Source organism: Numida meleagris, chromosome 14 (assembly GCF_002078875.1).
Source record: "Numida meleagris isolate 19003 breed g44 Domestic line chromosome 14, NumMel1.0, whole genome shotgun sequence".
In the NCBI taxonomy this organism is placed as follows: Eukaryota; Metazoa; Chordata; class Aves; order Galliformes; family Numididae; genus Numida; species Numida meleagris.
Genome location: NC_034422.1, coordinates 8,672,598 through 8,691,221, shown reverse-complemented (window position 1 = coordinate 8,691,221; position 18,624 = coordinate 8,672,598). Strand labels below are relative to the sequence as shown.

General features: G+C 39.3%; 3 protein-coding genes across 3 annotated transcripts in view; 1 reads left to right on the top strand and 2 right to left on the bottom strand.

The window, feature by feature from the left end:
* Nucleotides 1-500, bottom strand: part of GGT5 (gamma-glutamyltransferase 5) — a 35,919-nt gene extending 35,419 nt beyond the window's left edge. The window contains exon 1 of the mRNA XM_021412518.1: nucleotides 94-500. The gene's annotated coding sequence lies outside the window, so the exon portion shown is untranslated. The remainder of the gene's footprint in view (nucleotides 1-93) is intronic.
* Nucleotides 1,253-17,260, top strand: SMPD4 (sphingomyelin phosphodiesterase 4). Its single transcript, XM_021412497.1, is given in 20 exon segments — nucleotides 1,253-1,283; nucleotides 1,286-1,368; nucleotides 1,599-1,685; nucleotides 2,367-2,509; nucleotides 2,653-2,728; nucleotides 3,396-3,504; nucleotides 4,080-4,132; nucleotides 4,543-4,694; nucleotides 5,327-5,459; nucleotides 5,911-5,982; nucleotides 9,404-9,493; nucleotides 11,700-11,845; nucleotides 12,305-12,395; nucleotides 12,970-13,070; nucleotides 13,362-13,525; nucleotides 14,149-14,354; nucleotides 14,828-15,061; nucleotides 15,815-15,946; nucleotides 16,110-16,238; nucleotides 16,738-17,260. Coding segments are annotated over 20 exon segments (2,544 nt in total). The 5' UTR covers nucleotides 1,253-1,267; the 3' UTR covers nucleotides 17,065-17,260.
* Nucleotides 17,220-18,624, bottom strand: part of MED15 (mediator complex subunit 15) — a 43,325-nt gene continuing 41,920 nt past the window's right edge. The window contains exon 19 of the transcript XR_002443370.1: nucleotides 17,220-17,871. The gene's annotated coding sequence lies outside the window, so the exon portion shown is untranslated. The remainder of the gene's footprint in view (nucleotides 17,872-18,624) is intronic.

The following is an 18,624-nucleotide window of genomic DNA, read 5'->3' as shown; positions in this document are numbered from 1 at the left end:
TTCAGTTTCCACTTATTCTCTCACTCATTTACTTGTAATCGTTTTTCATCTCTATCACCCACTGAAAATACAAGAGGCCTCCGATTTTCTTACCTTCTGGGAATCACAGCCATAACTTTCACAGTGGAACGCATTGCAGCAACTTGCAATCGAGCCACAACAGCTTCTTCCCGAGCTAAAATAGCTCTTTATCCCCACCTGGAGGAGGGTCTTTTTAAATAGGAGTGCTCCTTCCCAGCCAGTAACCGTTTACAACTGCAAATGCTCTTGTAAAACGCTGCCAGCATCCCACCTGGGCCTCACAGAAATAAGCGCATGAATTCCCTGCTGAGTTCCACGTGGGGCTGTCAGACATGCTGCTAATTTGTGTTTTCTGTAGTCAAGGAACTGGATTGCTCTGCTGCTGGTGAGCTTCTTGCTTTCCCTCCTTGTACCCAGCAAAGGTTGTGAGACACAAAGCAGGTTACTGCGAGCTCACATCAACACCAAGAAATGATGTACTGCTTTTAATTTTGATCCTGTGAACGTTTATGTAAGTACTGAACGATTTTACACTTGTTAATATAACCTGATCAAACGTGATGAATAAAGTCACCTTGCAGGGCCAGAGCTAACATTTCCAAAAGAATTCCTCTATTCTAACACAATTTTTACACCTTTTCTCCCCCCATCAATTTTAATGACGACAATGAAGTATAAGGCCACATCACCTTGTCTGACCTCATGCACAACCTAAACCAAACATTTCACTCATCTATTCCTCCATCTTGCATAAAATACAACCAAAACAAGCATGCAAATCTACATTTTAACTACACTAACTTTTTTGGACTAAACTTGTAAATCTTAGCACAAATTAACCCATACTTTTCTGAATAGGATTATTTTCTGTAATCATGTTTGGTTTACTGGTATTAACTGCACAGCTGACTTCTGTGCATCATACTAATCATTATTACTTTCCTTAGACTGGAATTCCCTAATTCCCTCTCTAAGCACTACCACATGCGTCTTCCTATGGTTTTCTGTAATTTCTGCAAAATTCCTGTTTAAAAAAAAAATAGTAGATAGATTCTCTGTCCATCTTTTTTTTTTTTTTTTTTTTTTTTTGCACACAGGTTACTGGTGCTCCGCAATTAACCACAGTCTACTGCTTTTTTTTTTTTTTTTTTTAAAGCCTTCCACTAGAACAGCTGGAAAGCGCGTCACCATAGCAACAAGGGCACGGGGGCGCGCGGGTGGCACTGACGTCATCTCTGCGCGCCGGATGAGCGATGACGCAAAATAACTGCGACGGCTGAGGCGCGGCGGGAGGCCTGGTTGGGAGATATGGCCGGCCCGTATCTGCAGCAGCCTAGCTACTTGCTGGTGCGTGGGGTGGAACTGAGGGCTGGGGTGAGGTTATCTGCGCTCAGCTGTGCAGCTCCGGCTCCCTGAGCCGTGATGGTGGTCTGTTCGTTATTAGAATGGTGGTGTTACTTCGTTAATGCCGACAGGAATGCTTCGTGGGGAGCGGTGTCACGGGGGTTTGGTGTCGTGGCCGTGATAGCGTTGTCCTTTTTGGCACCGGGATCTGATTCTCGTATAACTTATTACAGGCCACGCTGAAGGCGGACTGTATCAACAAACCGTTCGCTCAGAGGTGCCACGATCTGGAAACGGTGATAGAGGAGTTTCCTGCCAAGGTGAGCGGCTGCGGCCTTCCCAGGAGCATGCTGCCCAGCAGGGGTTGTGGCAGTCACTCTGGGTTACAGTTGTCTTTGTTCCTATTAGTCTTTCCAAGAGTTACAGTCATAGAATCCTTAGAGTTGGAAGGGACCTCTGAGGGCCATCTAGTCCAACTCCCCTGCAATGAACAGGGACGCCACGGCTGGATCAGGTTGCCCAGGGCCTTATCCAGCCTCAACTTGGAAGTGTCCAGGGACAGGGCATCAACCGCATCACTGGGCAGCCTGTTCCAGTGCCTCACCGCCCTCACTGTAAAACACTTTCCTTCTGCGGATCTCGGGTGAAACAGTGGGCATCTGCCATTTTCCAGGAGTTGAACAAACGTTTCCAGTCACCAAAGGGCTGTTGCAGTTACTGTGCTTCATTTATACTTTTCAACCTGCATTTACAGTGGTGTGCTGCTGACAGGTGTTGCAGCACCTCCAGTTGGAACAGAAATCAGGATAGATTTCCTGCAATTGCCCTAATATAATAAATTATTTTGAGTGGAAGATCTGCCCAGACATTAATAGTCTGGAAGCAGTGATAACTAGTCCTGTGCTGTTAATAGCTGGCAAAAAGTATCTTTGTGTGTTCTGAAGCCTGCAATAGAGATTGTCTGAGTACACGCTAACTTTTGGTGCCTGTTCTCCTGGAAGGAACTACATGGCATCTTCCCGTGGTTGGTGGAGAGCATTTTTGGTAGCCTGGATGGCATCCTCGTGGGCTGGAATCTTCGCTGTTTGCAAGGAAGAACAAATCCTACTGAGTATTCTGTGGCTTTGGATTTCCTGGATCCCAGGTAAGCTCGTGCATTTCAGTACAGTAAAAAGTACGGTGAATAACCAGTGCTTGACTTTTCTACATTAGTGCAAATGTATAATTGCAGAAGTGAGACAAAAGAGAATGCTTACCGTGTATTTTCTTTTCAATACTCATTTGCAGTGGTCCAATGATGAAGCTGGTTTACAAGCTTCAAGCAGAAGAGTACAGATATGATTTCCCAGTCTCCTATCTTCCAGTGAGTAACTGAAACGTTTATAAGAAGAGAAAGTAGGGGTTGCTGCTACTGGAACATTGCACGCGCTTCATACATAAGGTTCAACGTAGGTCATGTTATAGCTTTAATGCTCCAAGTTTAGAGTGTATGTGTCTCATTAAGTGGTTGCAGAGGAGAATTCCCAGCCATAAACTTTGCAGGAGACGGTGGCCGTCAGCAGTTGGTATAACACTTCAGAGCTATACAAAAAATGTTTATCTGCAAAGTTGTTTCACTGTATTTCTTGCATTCTTATCACTCGTTATATCCTATTGATCTCAATATTTCCATAGTTTTTAAGTAAAGGAGTCATTAATTATGCAGCAATTGTTACTCCACAGCTCAGTTACCCTAACAAAGCTATCAGATAGACACCAGTATACTGCTGCTCCCACTCCTACTGGAAAAGTCTTAGTGAATGTTTTCTTTTTTTCTTGCATTGAAATACTCCTTTTTCTGTGAAGAAGCTTGCAGTCATCTAAAGAGCATGCATTTGCACAAGTAACTACTGCAATGCAGTGAAATCCCACTGAGCTGAATTTTGATATGTTCCCAGAATGCTGGAATGCAATAGAGTTTCAGAATCTGAAAACATTCACTGTAAATATGCCAAATAGCCCAACTGACATTCCATTGCTCTCTCTTTCAGGGTCCTGTGAAGGCATCAATACAAGAGCAGGTCCTACCAGAATGCTCTTTATACCACAACAAAGTCCAGTTTCCTTCATCTGGTGGTTTAGGTTTGAATTTGGCTCTGAGTATCCTTTCAGCAGATAGATATCTAATTCCTTTCCATTGTCCAAAACTGAGAGATTACAAAGCAATTCCACTGCATATTTATTATGTGTCTATGGTAAATCACTATCATGCTGAAGAGTCTGGACCAATGAGGATTGTTTAGAGTCATCTAAACACCTAGGGAATTTCTGGCCTTACTCAATTCAACGACAAAATTCTAGTGAGTTCAGTAGGGCCCGTGTTTCACAGTTTTCATTCTGGTAACTATTCTTTATGTAATACCATAGAATAAGTCAAAACACTTGTTAAATTTGCTGCTGTTGTATTTGTTCGAAGCCATCTAGCTGCGTTTGTATGGGTTTCAGTTTGAGACAGGCTTTCTCTATATGTAGCAAGATGTGTTTGCATTGCTCTGACTTACTGGTTATGTTCAGTCAGTTGGAAAGCAAGAAGGCAAAGCTGGATTTGCTATTAAGCTCTCTAGCAAATAAACTCACCCATGACAAAATAGAAATGTTCAGTCATCATCCCCAGATATCTAACAGCTGTACCTGTTGTTTTTTCTATTGTTTGATCCTTGACTCTGTTGTTCCAGATCCATTTGAATATTACATGTTTTATTTTGCCATTAGTTTGATTACACAAAAGGTAAGTACCTTTCACAATTTTAAATAGTGTAAGTCTTTTGTAGCAGTGCTTTAAGAGCCTTCTGAGGGGCTGTCCAGCTAAATTACCAGTTTTATCTATACTCCTAGAATTTGTTATTGCTTTAGTTCAGTTCTCTGATGGAAGACTGGTTGATAGACGAAATACCCATCTGGAATGTACCAGTAAGCAGTCTGTCCAATGATATGTGAACGTGGAGCAGGCAGCGGATTCCAAATGAGTTTCCTACCAGTAACACCATTCATACAGTCAAAATCACAGCGGTGTCCTGTGCTGTCTGGTGATTTGGTCTCACTTCCTGTGCCACAAAGCACTACACTCTTCTCATACTTAATTACATTCACTGCAACAGTTCCCATGCAAGTAGTTACTCTACCTGCTGTTTGTTTCAGAACTCACCCATCACCCATCATATCAGCCCTTCCAACAGCGCTTATTTCATCTTGGTGGACACGTATCTGAAGTGTTTCCTACCCACAGAAGGAAGTGTCCTTCCTCCACCTTCCTCAAACCCTGGGGGAGCCATCCCTTCTCCAACTCCCAGGTAATAACTGCAGAGCCAGCGACAGATTGTGAGAGTACTGCTTAAAGAATGTGGTTTGTTGAAATAAATCTCTAACGGGAAGAGAACACCTCTACATACTTGTTACATAATTACAGAAATAAAATTAATATATATTCACTTAAATGAAACCTCTGTTAAAATTGAAAGTCCGGAAAGTAGCTCTACTTGGAACAGAAAAGGTAGAGTACATGCAAGAAAAGCTGTATAATGAGATCACTGCGTTTTGAGTGCTATCAATATTAGCAGTTTTATACTAATGTATAAAACATAGAGCAGTAATATTATAAGTGCACTTTGAATACATTTCATGAATATGAAAGGAAAAGGGAAAAACACAACAACGGGTGAATGTTATTTTTGTCTGTTTTTAAAGACAGCATTACTGAATATAACAAGGGCTGTGTCAATGCAGTGTGAATAATAATGTGGTGGTGTTTAAATTAAAATGGCTTGTAATTATGGCATCGTTCAGAATTTTAAAATGGGCTATCAGCTATGCAGTTTTCCTCCTTAAAGACTGTTTTTCAGTTGAGAAACCAGTGATCAAAAGCCATGGTAAATTTCCCCGTGCTGAGGCTCAATGATTTCAGTATTTCTATTCATCTTTGAAGGTCTCCAGCCGTGCCTTTCACTTCCTATGGCATGCATCACACCAGCTTGCTGAAACGGCACATTGCCCATCAGCCTTCTGTGAATGCTGACCCAGCTTCCCAGGAGATATGGAGATCAGAAACGCTACTTCAAGTAGGTTGGGATTAGGGAAAGCGGGGGGAGGGGGGTGGGAGGCCAACACATTTCTTGCTGATAACTGAGGAATTTTTTTCAGAGAAGTTTCTAAATCCGATTATTTTCTATATATATATATTTGTGCTTTAAGCACAGGCTAAATGCGGAGAAGTTGCTTCTCTTCACCATCAGGGAAGGAGAATATGAATTTAACAATTGCTCTGAAACATGTTCTCATCATGTTGCTCAACTGAAGTACTAACATTCATTTAGCAGGTGCCAGCAGTACACCAACAGTCACTCGTGTTGATTAGATGATAACCTGAAACATCTCTGAAAGTCTGCCTGCCTATTTACAAGTACAGCTTAGTTTCCAAATGACCTACTGTGGTCTTCATTGTCTAGTTTGTGATTGACAAATGTGGGATTATTTGTTTTTCCCCTAGCTGAGAAAATATTTGTTTTGCAGATCTTTGTCGAAATGTGGCTTCATCATTATTCACTGGAAATGTATCAGAAAATGCAGTCCCCTCATGTCAAGGTAATAGATTGTATTTCATTCACGAACATCAACACGTTTGATTGATCTTGGCGTAAATCTTCTGTAGAGAATTTTTTTGGTATACTGTTCTGAAGAAAACTTATTTAAGTATCTATGTGAGTGTGTTAAAACCGCTACTCTTTAATTATGGAAAATGTTGTAGGTGTGTCATCTAGATTTGGCTTCATTGCAGAAGTAGTGGTGTTTTCTTTTTTAAAGATGAATTTGTGGGATGGTCACAACAATCTGAATATCAAGAATCAAAGTACTCAATGACTGGAAAGATGCCACTATAAAACCAGGTTAAATTGCACGGGGGTGAAATAACTGCTAAAATAATCTAAAGCTGATTTCCAGCAGTAATAGCAACTCAGTGTTACCGTTAACCATGAGAAATTTCAAAATTCTGGCTTTATCCTAAAAGGTGGATACAAATTCAAAAGGGAAAGATTACTAAACTGTCTTTCAGTTTTAAGTGCATAAACCATTTTGTTGTTTTGTATTCCAAAATAGGTTTTTCACCATAAAACAGTGTCAGAAGCACTCTATGGCTACAGAGTTTAGAACAAGTTCTTGCCCTTTTAATGTACTGTTTGAAGCAGTTTGTGGTGGCCTGTCCAGGAAAACTATTGCATGTAATAACTAAGTATGTAATAGGGAGGCTAAGATCAAAGGCACTATAAATGCAAAACAAACGTTAAGGAGAATATGTTGATCATTAGAACTCTTTCTGAGTTTAGTGGGACTTCTGTAGGAGGGGAGAAAAATATAAAAGCTACTCAAGATTCATTCTTGTTGGAAAGAGTAATGAGAGCTCATTAGCAGAAATTCTACTCCTTCACTTCACCAGGCCATCAAATAAAAAATTAACAAATGTGTTTTGCTGGGGAAGAGCTGCTGGGTTCTCTTTAATCTTAATGTTGCAGTCAAACTTCAAACTCTTATTAATACTGAAGCATTTATACTTGAGAATCCCAGCAGCATGGCTGTGCACCAGTGCTTTGCTTGTCTGTCTGTCTGTCTAGTCTTTGTGCATCAAGTGCTGTGCTTAAGCCAGAAGTGATGACTGCTAAACTTCTCTCTCTGTTCACCCTCTGTATTTCAGATGCTCTCTGAATTAGAGAGCAATTTAGACAGTAACTGGTGATAGGATAAGGCCTAGGAGAAGCTTGAAGTTGTTGAAAAATCATCGCTTCATGCTCCTCTGTCAGGTGTGTTAACTTTGCAATTTGAGGCCACAACTGCCAGATTATACTTTTATGAGAAGCAATCATGGACATGCAAAAAATAAAAAGTCTTTCTATAATGCCTGACTAAGGAACAGGAATTTCCTGTGATGTCCAAAAATGGATGAAGGACAACTCTTGCAGGACTGAGGAAAGGTTCCATTTGAGCTGGGGACAGGACTGTTCAAAGTCAGTGTTGCTTAAACTAAGCTTTGTAGGTTGATTTCAGGAGGATAATGGTCTGCTTATAGTTCCTCAAATGAGGAAGCAGAATACGCAGAAATACAAGTTTTGTTTTACCCTAAGGGTTGAAGAGTTTGACTGGAAATCCAAGATCACTCTAAAGCTCATTTGTAAAATAATTACTAGCTATGCCATTGATTATGCTAAATGGCATAATTGATGCCATTTAGCCTTCCATGTGCTTGGGAGGGGCAATTAGTGACTAGGTCCTTGTATCCTGGGCCCTGTTCCACCATTAGTGACTTGAAATGGTTACATAATCTGTACTGGAGTGTGGTGTGAGGTTCCACAGAACTTGCTATTTCTTTGTCCAGCAGAGAGACTTGTTTGCATTGATGGTCCAAGTCAAATCCTAGAGACTCCATTTTTTACTGTGCAGTGCATCAAGGACTAATAGATTTTTCTTAAAACTTGTTACTCTCATGTCATTACAAGTAGAAGAGAGGGAATGGGAACGAGTAGTAAAGAATTTATTTTGAGAAGATACTTTCCTGCTTTACTGTTTTGAATTCATCCTGGGTCTGGTTCAAGGCTGCCTTGTCACTATTCTTTATGCCGAGTTTCACTGCTCTCTCCATTAATTCAACTGTTTCCCTGTTCTTTTACATTCTCCATTCACTTTCTCCTCAGATGTTCCAGAGCCCAAGCGTACAGCATTTCTTTTCCTATTCCCTTCTGCTGTAATCACAATGAACTCTTACTAAAAGTTATTGATGCTTTATGTAATGCTTCCTGACCTTCCAGTGCCAGGTGCCACAGACCCCAGCACTGCACGCAGAGCACCTGTTAGATGACAGGCTCTTGCTATTGATTCTGCAGCAGATGATGTGCTTGAGCTGTTGAGGAACTTGCAGTAACAATTCTACCACTCCAAGAAGAATATAAAACCAAAAGATACCGAACTGGCACTAGAGAAGATTGAGTAAGGACTAATCAAAACCAGCAGAGGTGTGATCTGGAGAGTTAGTTTAGATGCCTGACAATAGTTGTTGGGATCTGTGTAGTGTACATTGTTTCATGTTTATTCATTAATTTCATACATGTGTGTCACTGTTTGCCACAGTATCCTGTTCACCATCACATTGTCAAAAAAAATATTCATCCAAGAAGGGGAGTGGTAGAGGCTTGCAGGGATTTCCTTGTTAAGGCAAGCTGCCCTTTGCATGAGCATACAACACCATGTCAGGTCTCTTGCTTGCTTTTATGTGCACTTGATGTTTCCCAACAGTAAAAGCAATATCCTCTTCTGAGGAAAGTCACAAAACCTGCAAGCTTCTCAGATGGCCTTTAAGTAGAAAAAAAGGTGACTGAGGATTTTTCTGAACTGGGAACATACTGATCACACTAACACTGATTATGAAAAGTCAACCTTTTCCCCTTCTTTCTCCTTGGGAGGAAGAAGAAAGTATTAATTGGAGTTTCTTCCTCGTGTACAAACCCTGCTTCTCCAGCAACACGAAAAAATGACGAAGCTTTCCAACTAATATAAAAACAGCACGCAGAAAAATGAATGTTAAGTAACAGGGGAAAAAAAAAAACACTGTAAAGCCTTGTTGCTGTATTCAGCTTCTGAAAGGGGGAGATTGGGTCAGTTATTCTTATGGACCCAATGTAGTTCCATAGTTTATTTGGGAAAAGCTCCTTATCCCATACCACTGCTTGCTCTGAGGACAGCAAAATGAACAGCCCGCAGCCACACTTCTTTCACTCCTACTTGTATTTGGAAGTTGGTAAAGGCTATGAAACACTGTGGAATCATGCTACTGAATAACAGAAGGAAGAGGATACTGTGGCTGCAGTTGTTATTGTGATATGTTGCCCCTGACTGTATTTGTGATGTTCATTTTCCCCCCCCACCCTTCTTCCTTGGGCTCATTCTCACTTTTTTTTTCTCTTGCTCTCTTCTCTCCTTTTTCCCCTCACCCCTTCCTTTTTTGTTTCTGTTGTCTCAGCTGGAGGTTCTCCACTACCGACTCAGTATCTCCAGTAAACACCACGGTAGTCCTGCCCAATCCAGCTACCAGGCCCTCCACGCATACCAAGTATTATCATCTTTTCATTTTGTTTCCTTTTTAAAAATCTTGTTCCATCTTATAATCTGCGAAGTGTACTAGTGCTCGTAGAAAAAGCTGCTATACATACAGCTACTGCATGGTTTAATGACTTGATTGAGTACAAAATATTGAGGTATAAAAAATTTTTAGTAAAAGCAGATAGTGAGAGGTACTAGCAAAAGTCGTGGAGAAACCAGTTGAAGTTTAGTGTTTATGAGGACTAATTGCAAAATGACACAAGTGGTACACTTGCAGATTGTTCAGGAAATGTGCATGCAAGAACATTCCTGTGGGAACAGATTGCTGATTCCTCTTTCCTTACTCCAGCCCTTTATTCATCGGGTTTTCATTCTGGGAAAGGGGAGGGCTAAGCATATGCAGTATAAAGCTCTTTAGCACTATATGGAATTTTCCTGCTTTTATATCTATTATTTTAGTATAAAATACTATGAAATCTCAAGATTCTGCTTAAAAAGGAAAACAGGAACTACTGCTTGGCTACTACTTGTTTATCTAATTGTTTATCTAATTACTGCATTACAAAAAGAATAGCATGCATACATACATCCTGTAACTGAAGGTTTAGGGAAAAAAAACAGCAACAGCTTTGAGAAAAAATGCCTTTAAAACAGTAATGTTCATTGTGTTGGTGATCTGGGCTAGGAGAAAATAAGAACTCCTAAATGGAAAAACTAATGTGACCTGAAGTCGTGTATTGAAATGGTATTTCTGCAGGTTCCAAAGGTACTTTCAAGTGGAGCCTAGAATTTTTAGATGACACCTCTTGGCCTACAGCGGGATACTAAATGTCTCTGATTACTTTTGGACATCTTTATCTAAACTCCTTAGGACTCTAGAAAACATGCTTACTTATTAGAAGCTGTCAAGAACACAAGCAAGACCTTCAGTAGAACTGATAACAGGTTATCTGAGGTTCCTCTAGTGGAGCAGACCTGTCTGTACCATACTAAGAGATCTATCAAGCCCTGGTTCTTCTGGAGTCATCTTTAAAGTGTAGTAAAAGCTTAAGAAAAACTTCTGACATGATAAGAAATGCAAAGGAACATCTCTGTTACCTCAAGCATCACAGACAAAAGGACATGGACACACATAATAGTTATATGCATGTATGTATGTACATACATAGCTATAGTAGTCAAGAAGCAGAGGCTTTTTGTATGAAACTGGTCAGACCCCTAGAGTTGTATTCAGAAATCTTACCTCAGCATAGCTTCGTTATGGCATTCTGGAAATATCTTGCAGCTACTACTACACTTCTCCAGCATCTTCCATTATGCTTGCAGCTGTAACTTTAGTTTCACGTACACTCTGCTTGACTTTCTAGAACTACGAGAGCTGGGAGACTTAGAATACAAATGGTATCTTAAACTTCACCTTCAGTAACGGATTGAGGTTAGTTCACTACTCCTAAAGCAGATTACAGTAGCAAAGGAGTTAATGCTTCATCTCCAGACTGTGCAGCAGCCCAGCTCTGGTGTTAGGCCCAGGAGATCTAGTTCCTTTTTTACCACGTTCATCTCCCTGCTATGTCATACGCTCACTCATTTGTTAGCAGTGTCACTGTGGCTCACCATCACTCCTTGTGCTATTCCTGCCTGGGCTACTTCTACCTATAACAATGCTAGAAGAGGATCATGCAGGACTTGAAGCAGTACATATTCTTACTGCAACTCTTTCTAGCATTATTCTTTCTTATAAGACAGACAAGTACCAGCAGAGTAAGGAGAACTCTAAGGAAAGTCAGCCAAGAGTATAACAAAAGATCTTTTCTGCTGTTCACAGCAGTGAACTTACAGCCATAATGAAAGGCTGAACATTCTTCTTTCAGATAGGCTGAAATCTATACGGATTCTATTCTGTTATGTTCACCCATAGAGAGTGCTACCTTGAAATTCAATGCCTTAGAATACTGCAGATGCTTTTTCTTAAAATCACATTCTCAAAAATACACTATTATTTATTAGTGAACTGGTAATGGCAGAAGGCTGATACAGTTTGTCCTAGGGAGCAAGTCTGCCTAAAGTTACTTGGCACCAAACTACAGTAAAGAGCCTAATAGAAAGAGAGCATTTGTGTTTCAATTTCTGATCTGAAAATACCGCTTTTCTGAATTATCTCCTGGAGAATTAGCATATAATGCTTATTCTCTTCCTGTTTTTTGCTTTAAATCTAGGAGTCATTTAAACCCACTGAAGAGCACGTGCTGGTTGTAAGACTGCTTGTGAAGCATCTGCATGCTTTCAGTAACAGCCTGAAACCAGAGCCTCTCTCCCCTTCAGCCCATTCCCACACAGCCAGCCCACTAGAAGAGTTTAAAAGGTAGGTGGGTGCATGAGCAATCTGTCTTTGGAACAAGTAGATTTTCTGCCTGACAAACTCTTGTTTTCAGAGAGATGCTGGAGTTGTTTTGATAGCTAAATTCAGAAGTACATTACTCAAAGTATGGGATGTACATATGTAAGAGCTTATGGATAATATCTGTCATGATCATTAGATAGGAAGTCAGCTTCAGAATGCAGATGTCTTGCTGCTAAACTAGTCTTGCTTTGGTACCAGCCAAAGAAAAGAAAATGCTACCAGAGGATTCTGGCTAAGGTTAATGGAGAGTTTTACACATGTATTTGAGCTGAAATTAGAAGGCTGGTAGCTTCAGTTAAGTTAAAAAAAAAAGTTTGGGTCAGTCTCTTCTGTATTTGCATTTCTGGAAGTGGATTGGGTTGTTAGTTTTAAGACTCACTTCTAGTTTACACATTTGACTGTGTCTCAATCTCTTTGCAGGGTTGTGATTCCTCGGTTTGTCCAGCAGAAACTTTATATCTTTCTGCAGCACTGCTTTGGTCACTGGCCACTGGATGCCTCTTTCAGAGCGGTATGTACCTGCTTATCTGAGAGTGTACTCAACAAAATTAATACTTAATTACTGCTGCTTAGCACCGTTCTTTTGGTTATTTTTTTTTTCCTAAAGCAATAGAATTCTTTATATAACATGTACATTTAATGTTAGGGAAAGAGTACCAGTTAGATATATTAAAAAAAATGAATAGATTATGTGACAGCGACTGCTTTTTCTGACACTGAAAATGGTGGTTGCTTGAAAAGAGTAGCTACTCTTAAAACAGATAAATTCTTAGAGGTATTAATTTCTTCATTGTATCTAATACATCATAAACTAATCTAATACATATCATAAACAGAAGTAATAAAACATTTATGATAGCAAGATCCTGTAATTACCTTCTACAAGGAGGAAAAGTAATAGATTGTGATCTAAAGTAATTAAGAGTTGAAAAATAAAGAATATAATAGGTATTGCTTAATAAACCTATAGTCAGCTATATCACATTTTCTGAGGAAGGCAGAGTGTCAGCCAAAAAGCTTTACAGAGCCCATGGCTTCTGTGCAAGTAAGACTTTACTGTTTTTTTACGTGTGCTTTTTGCTTAGGTTCTTGAGATGTGGTTAAGTTACTTGCAGCCTTGGAGGTATGCTCCTGAAAAGCCACCTCAAACTGCAGAGCTCTTGCCTCGCAGCGTGTCAGAGAAATGGTAAGTAGGAAAGCAGCTGCGAGTCTGAAGCAACTCTCAAGTTTATGCAATCTTGAGTACACCACCAGGATTTTAGGAAAGTATTCCCTAATGTAAATTAGCTTCCTGCACAAGATCAGTAATTATTTCTTACAACGCAACCCTTTGTTTTGAGAGTATTCTTTTGTCTCAGTGCAAACAGATAATCTTTCCAGAGATAGTACAAAAACATTCCCTTCGTGAATTCCTAGAAGACAAATAAATAATTTTTTAAATAGCTGTACTCACAAATCCTGTACTCGCTCCTTACAGGGCTGCCTTCATTCAAGAAAACCTACTTATGTATACTAAGCTGTTTGTAGGATTTCTGAACAGAACTCTTCGAACAGACTTGGTCAGCCCAAAAAATGCTCTCATGGTGTTCCGAGTAGCCAAGGTCTTTGCTCAGCCCAACCTAGCTGAAATGATATTGAAAGGTAAATGAATATTTTGACATCTTATGCTGTCCTGTCTCACTCTTTTTTCTCAATAGGTACCAACCTATCTCAGAAGTACTGAATAGACATTTATTCTACATACCTTTTTACCATTCAAATATCTGCATGTCTTCACACTTTTTCGTAATATTGGTTTAATACATCTACAGTCACCGTCATAGTTCATTCCACAATTTTTCTTTGAAGAATGAAGAACACAACGTTGGGTGCTTACAATAAAGTTAGTGTTTCTTACAGTGGTCTTACATGGTTATTTAGCTCAGGATTAGAAGTTCTTATATTCCTAAATGAGTTTATGCTTAACAAAAGAACTAGGCAGCTAGTCACATCTGCACTTAAGGATGACTAGGAAACAGGAAATTCAGGAGGGAAGATTTAACAAGTATTGAAGTCTTTAAATATTGTGATTCTCCAGTGCCTTCGTTGAAAACTAACTGTAGGCTTAAAATGCTGCCTGTATAGCTGACATTCATATACACTCTGATTTAAGTAAATGTAAAATACCCTAACCCAACAACCTGAAGATGCTTTGCAGCTAGACTTTGTTCAGGCAAAACCCGGAATATTATGTAACCATCTTCACTGCTCCTCTCAAACTCTAGGAGAACAGTTATTCCTGGAGCCAGAACTTGTTATTCCTCATCGTCAACACCGACTTTTTATGACCCCCACGCTTGGTGGAAGCTTCTTCTCATCGTGGCCTCCAACTATTACAGATGCCTCATTTAAGGTGAAGAGTCATGTTTACAGCCTGGAAGGACAGGACTTCCAGTACAAACAGATGTTTGGCACAGAAGTCAGGAACTTGGTAAGCAACAGGCATCTTGTCACATCTATCATTTTTTGACAAGCGTTCTCTTAGTTCTGAGCATCCATAGCATCTATGTTATGAGGAGTTAGGAGTGGAAAACTTCACTCTGCACAGCTGTAAAAATCTACTTGCTCTTTGGTAAATAAGTTAATGTAAGGGCTTGCTAGTTTTTCTTTCCAAATGTTTACTATGAACTTCTGATTCATTGTATTGAGCAGTATCCATCAGCCAGTCAGATAACACTAGCAGGAAGAGGAAAAAAAATAAAAACATTCCTTAAATACTTCAACTGCAAAGAATGTATGTTCACCTCACTGGAAATGCAACTAACAGACCTAGTACAAGTTCACATGAGCTAAGCGAGCAAGTTTGCTGGGCTTGCTCTGTCTGCCAGGTTTGTGAAGGCATGGTTTTATCTATGTATTGATGCTTAAGTCCTTTACAGCCCGTATTTAATTACTTTGTTTCAGGTGTTAAAACTGGCTCAGCTGATCTGCCAGGCACAGCAGACAGCAAAATCCATATCAGACCATTCTGCAGAGACAATGGCTAGCCATTCCTTCTTTTCATGGTTTAAGTTTACACCATCTGAGATGAATGGTTCCTACACAGGCAATGATCTCGATGAAATCGGACAAGACAGCATCAAAAAAACAGATGAATATTTAGAAAAGGCACTGGAATACTTGTGTCAGATCTTTAAGGTATGCAACATCTTTTTAATAAATTCCAGTGAGGCAGTATGAACAAGAGTCAGGATTCCTCCAATAAGCTTCTAGCTCTCGTACGCTTTCTGCAGTCACAATGCTATCCAGTGACCCTGCCAGAAAACTTGTAGATATCATTTAGGCTTGACTTCACCTAAGTACTTCAAAATACATTTCAATATAAATGGAACTGAATTTCCAATTATCAAGCCTGCTTTAAGTAACCACTTTATTGTACTCTTCTGTAGTTTATATGAAACCTGAGTCCTAAGTTGTACCTACTCTCATGTTTACACATAGACAGCGCACAGCCTAGACTTGAAAACCAGTCCCATATCTTCAAAAAGTAAAATCTACAGGAAATCCAACATACATCTGCAGCTCTAGACAGAGGGATGAAGTAGATGTTGTCCCTTTAGTTAAACTTAGAACAGATTAAGCTCTGTTTGCCACATAGACTCATAATAGATTGAAAAGACAGCTATTTTGGAGGTCGCCCAGAGAAAGGGGATATTAAATACAACACTTCTTTGGGGTTTGATAAATACAGAAATCTGAAATTTGATAAGTACAGAAATACATAAATGCTTAATCTCCTTTTTATTTCTAATGGAGGTGCTTTTAAGGATTTCTTAGTATTTGTGCTGGCTGTCAAAGGCATCCACTGCTAACGAGTTTGTGAAAGGAGAAGTAAATGAAATAAATCTTTCTTCTAAAAATGTACTTTAACACTGTGTTATTCTTCAAAAGCTGAATGAAGCCCAGCTGACCCAGATGATGATGAAGTGTGGGACAGCTCAAGATGAGAATGGAAAAAAACAGCTTCCAGACTGCATTGAAAGTGAGGATGGCCTCATTCTTACACCCCTCGGCCGGTACCAGGTGAGAGGAGAATAATTCCATACTGCTGCCCTAGCTTGTTCTTGAGAAAACAAGCTGTTGTACATCACAAGAAATGCAATTTTGGGGGGGCTAAGAAAGGTGCCAGTATAAAGGCATTTCAGGGCGGAGCTACAAGATACAGGGTTTGTTTTTTCATTTCTAGATGATAAATGGCTTACGTAGATTTGATGTACAGTATCAGGGAGATACTGAGCTTCAGCCCATACGCAGTTACGAAAATGCCACTCTTGTCCGCCTCCTGTATCGTTTATCCTCAGCACTTAATGAAAGGGTAAGTACAGCACTGTCTTCCACTACAAACTCCTGTTCTTTATTATATCTGCACATACGTGATGCTTGATTTGTTCTTGTACTCCCTCCTTTACTGTGGGCGTACAGTGGTATATACTAATAATGGATGTGTGCATAAATTTTTCCTAAATAGCATTAAGCCTACTAGTTTACCTCTAATTTTGCTTTCCCTACACGAACCACTCAGAATATTTTAAATGTATCTTTATGTTTGAGCAAGGGGAATATAATTCAGAAGAAATACTCCTAAAACAGGAAAAAGCAAGTATTTTTTTTCCTATAGATATGACAAATACAATGGAAGTCCAGAGTTAAATAGAAGAATTGCTTTAGTGTATTTGATATATTCTCAAAATTTCTTGTAACACTTTTCCCTTATATCCTCATCCTACAAATGAAGAAAACTGCAAAATAAGTGACACTTCCTTTAGTATTCTACTGCAACTGATAATATTATGTTTAAACTTTTCTTACCTCAGTTTGCTGATCGGATGGATGTGCTTTGCTCCAGGGAAGATTTTGTCGGCAGATTTTGTCGCTATCATCTTACAAACCCCCACCTCGTACAGAAAATCAGGTATAGTCCTGTGCTGAAGGACAGGACGAACCAGAACTGGGGACCAAGAATCAGTCTGAGGTTTCTGGCTAGCTACAGGACTCTTATTTCCTTGCTAATGCTGTACTTGATTGCATCCTGGTTTTGCATTGGGCCAATGAGTTGTACATTCATTATCCTGTTTAGCTATTTTCTTTATGCTGTAATAATGACTTTCTTCTTCGAAGGACGGAAACCACATGAACACTAATTTCCCTCTCTCATTATACTTGTAAAAATAAATGTTCAAAGGATAATTATCCTAGGATATCCAATGAGTAAAATGTTTGAATTATCAGATATCTTAAAATATTTTTAATATCAAATTCAGTTGAGTTTTTATAAACAACTATGAAGTTGTGTGGAATAGTTAATGTAAATTTTATTTTTATAAAAGCCTTCTTACACATTGGAGTGACTGTGACTTTTTTTTCAGGGCGAGAAGAATAAGCCATCATACTGAAAACACAAATTAAGTCATTGTTATCTATAGAACAATCTAGACTAGAGACATACAGGCTATTTGGCTGCACGGTGCAGAACTCAAAGGGGTTCTATGAACTTAGTAAGTGACCCAGACCTATAATTCAACTTATTCCATGCTGAAGAACAGCATCTGTAGGACTCTGTCCTTCAAACCAACCTGCACATGTTCAGATACCTCAAACACAGCATTCATTAAGTTTGTTCTCCAAATTAAGTTAGGGATACATCACAACCACTGCTTTGTTTCTTTAGCAAAGTAACAAAAAAAATACACGTACAAACATTTTTACTCAGTAACACAGAGTTACATGCTTGCCAAAACTACCTCTCAGGAATACTCTAAGAAAACTGTGAGTACCTGAAAAGCAGAAATTGCACCTACATAAGAGAATCAGTTGTTTACCGCAAAGTTCACTCTAGTTTGAAAAAATCCTATTAATAGTTCTTTCTTGCATGATTTGAACTCGTCTCTGTCCTCCAATACTCTTCCTTTAGAAGCAGGACTGCTTGAAGAATAACCTTGTGAGATCACCTGGCTCAAAGAGAATTAAGGGAAAGTCATTTCAGAATAATAACTTGAAAATAAGAACAATGCCCTGTCTCTCCCTCAGCTGAATCCATGCAAAGAGACGATACTAATTTCAAAAGCTGTCTCTGTTTATGCCCAACCACTTCAGTGCCAACCAAAAGCCAGGTAAGACAGCCCATCAAATAATGAATGGAGCTCATCAGTAGGACAAGAACTCTTAACTTAAGAAAGGTACTGAGTTAAAAGGAAATGGTTCCAGGCAATCACAATAACATTTATTTAGCAATCAGTTTGATTGCCACTCCAGTGCCCGTTACAAAAAAAAAATCAGTTTTGCCACCACTGAAATGAAGAAAAAACACCTTCAAACTGTACTTAGAAGCCAAAACTTATTTGTCTTGGTTATGACTACTTCGAACATTTAATGCTGTATTTTTATGATAAATTTCTCAGCTCCTATTATCATCTCATTTCAATGAAAAGCTAATTATGACTATTTTTGTAGGCTCTTTGTTCAAGAATGACAGAATGAGACTTCCATATTTTTGATTTCACAACACGTTTGTGTATTTCCAAGAGACAGGAATCCCTGAATTTGTCATAACGTGTGTTTTCTGTACACACAGCGCCCCTGATACTTGATAAAGATTCTAAACATTAACGTTAATTTATTGCCAATTCGGTGCATCTTTCCAAGAATTTGGGAATAGTGCTTTTATATTTAACAAGATTTATAAACAGTTTATGATAATTTAC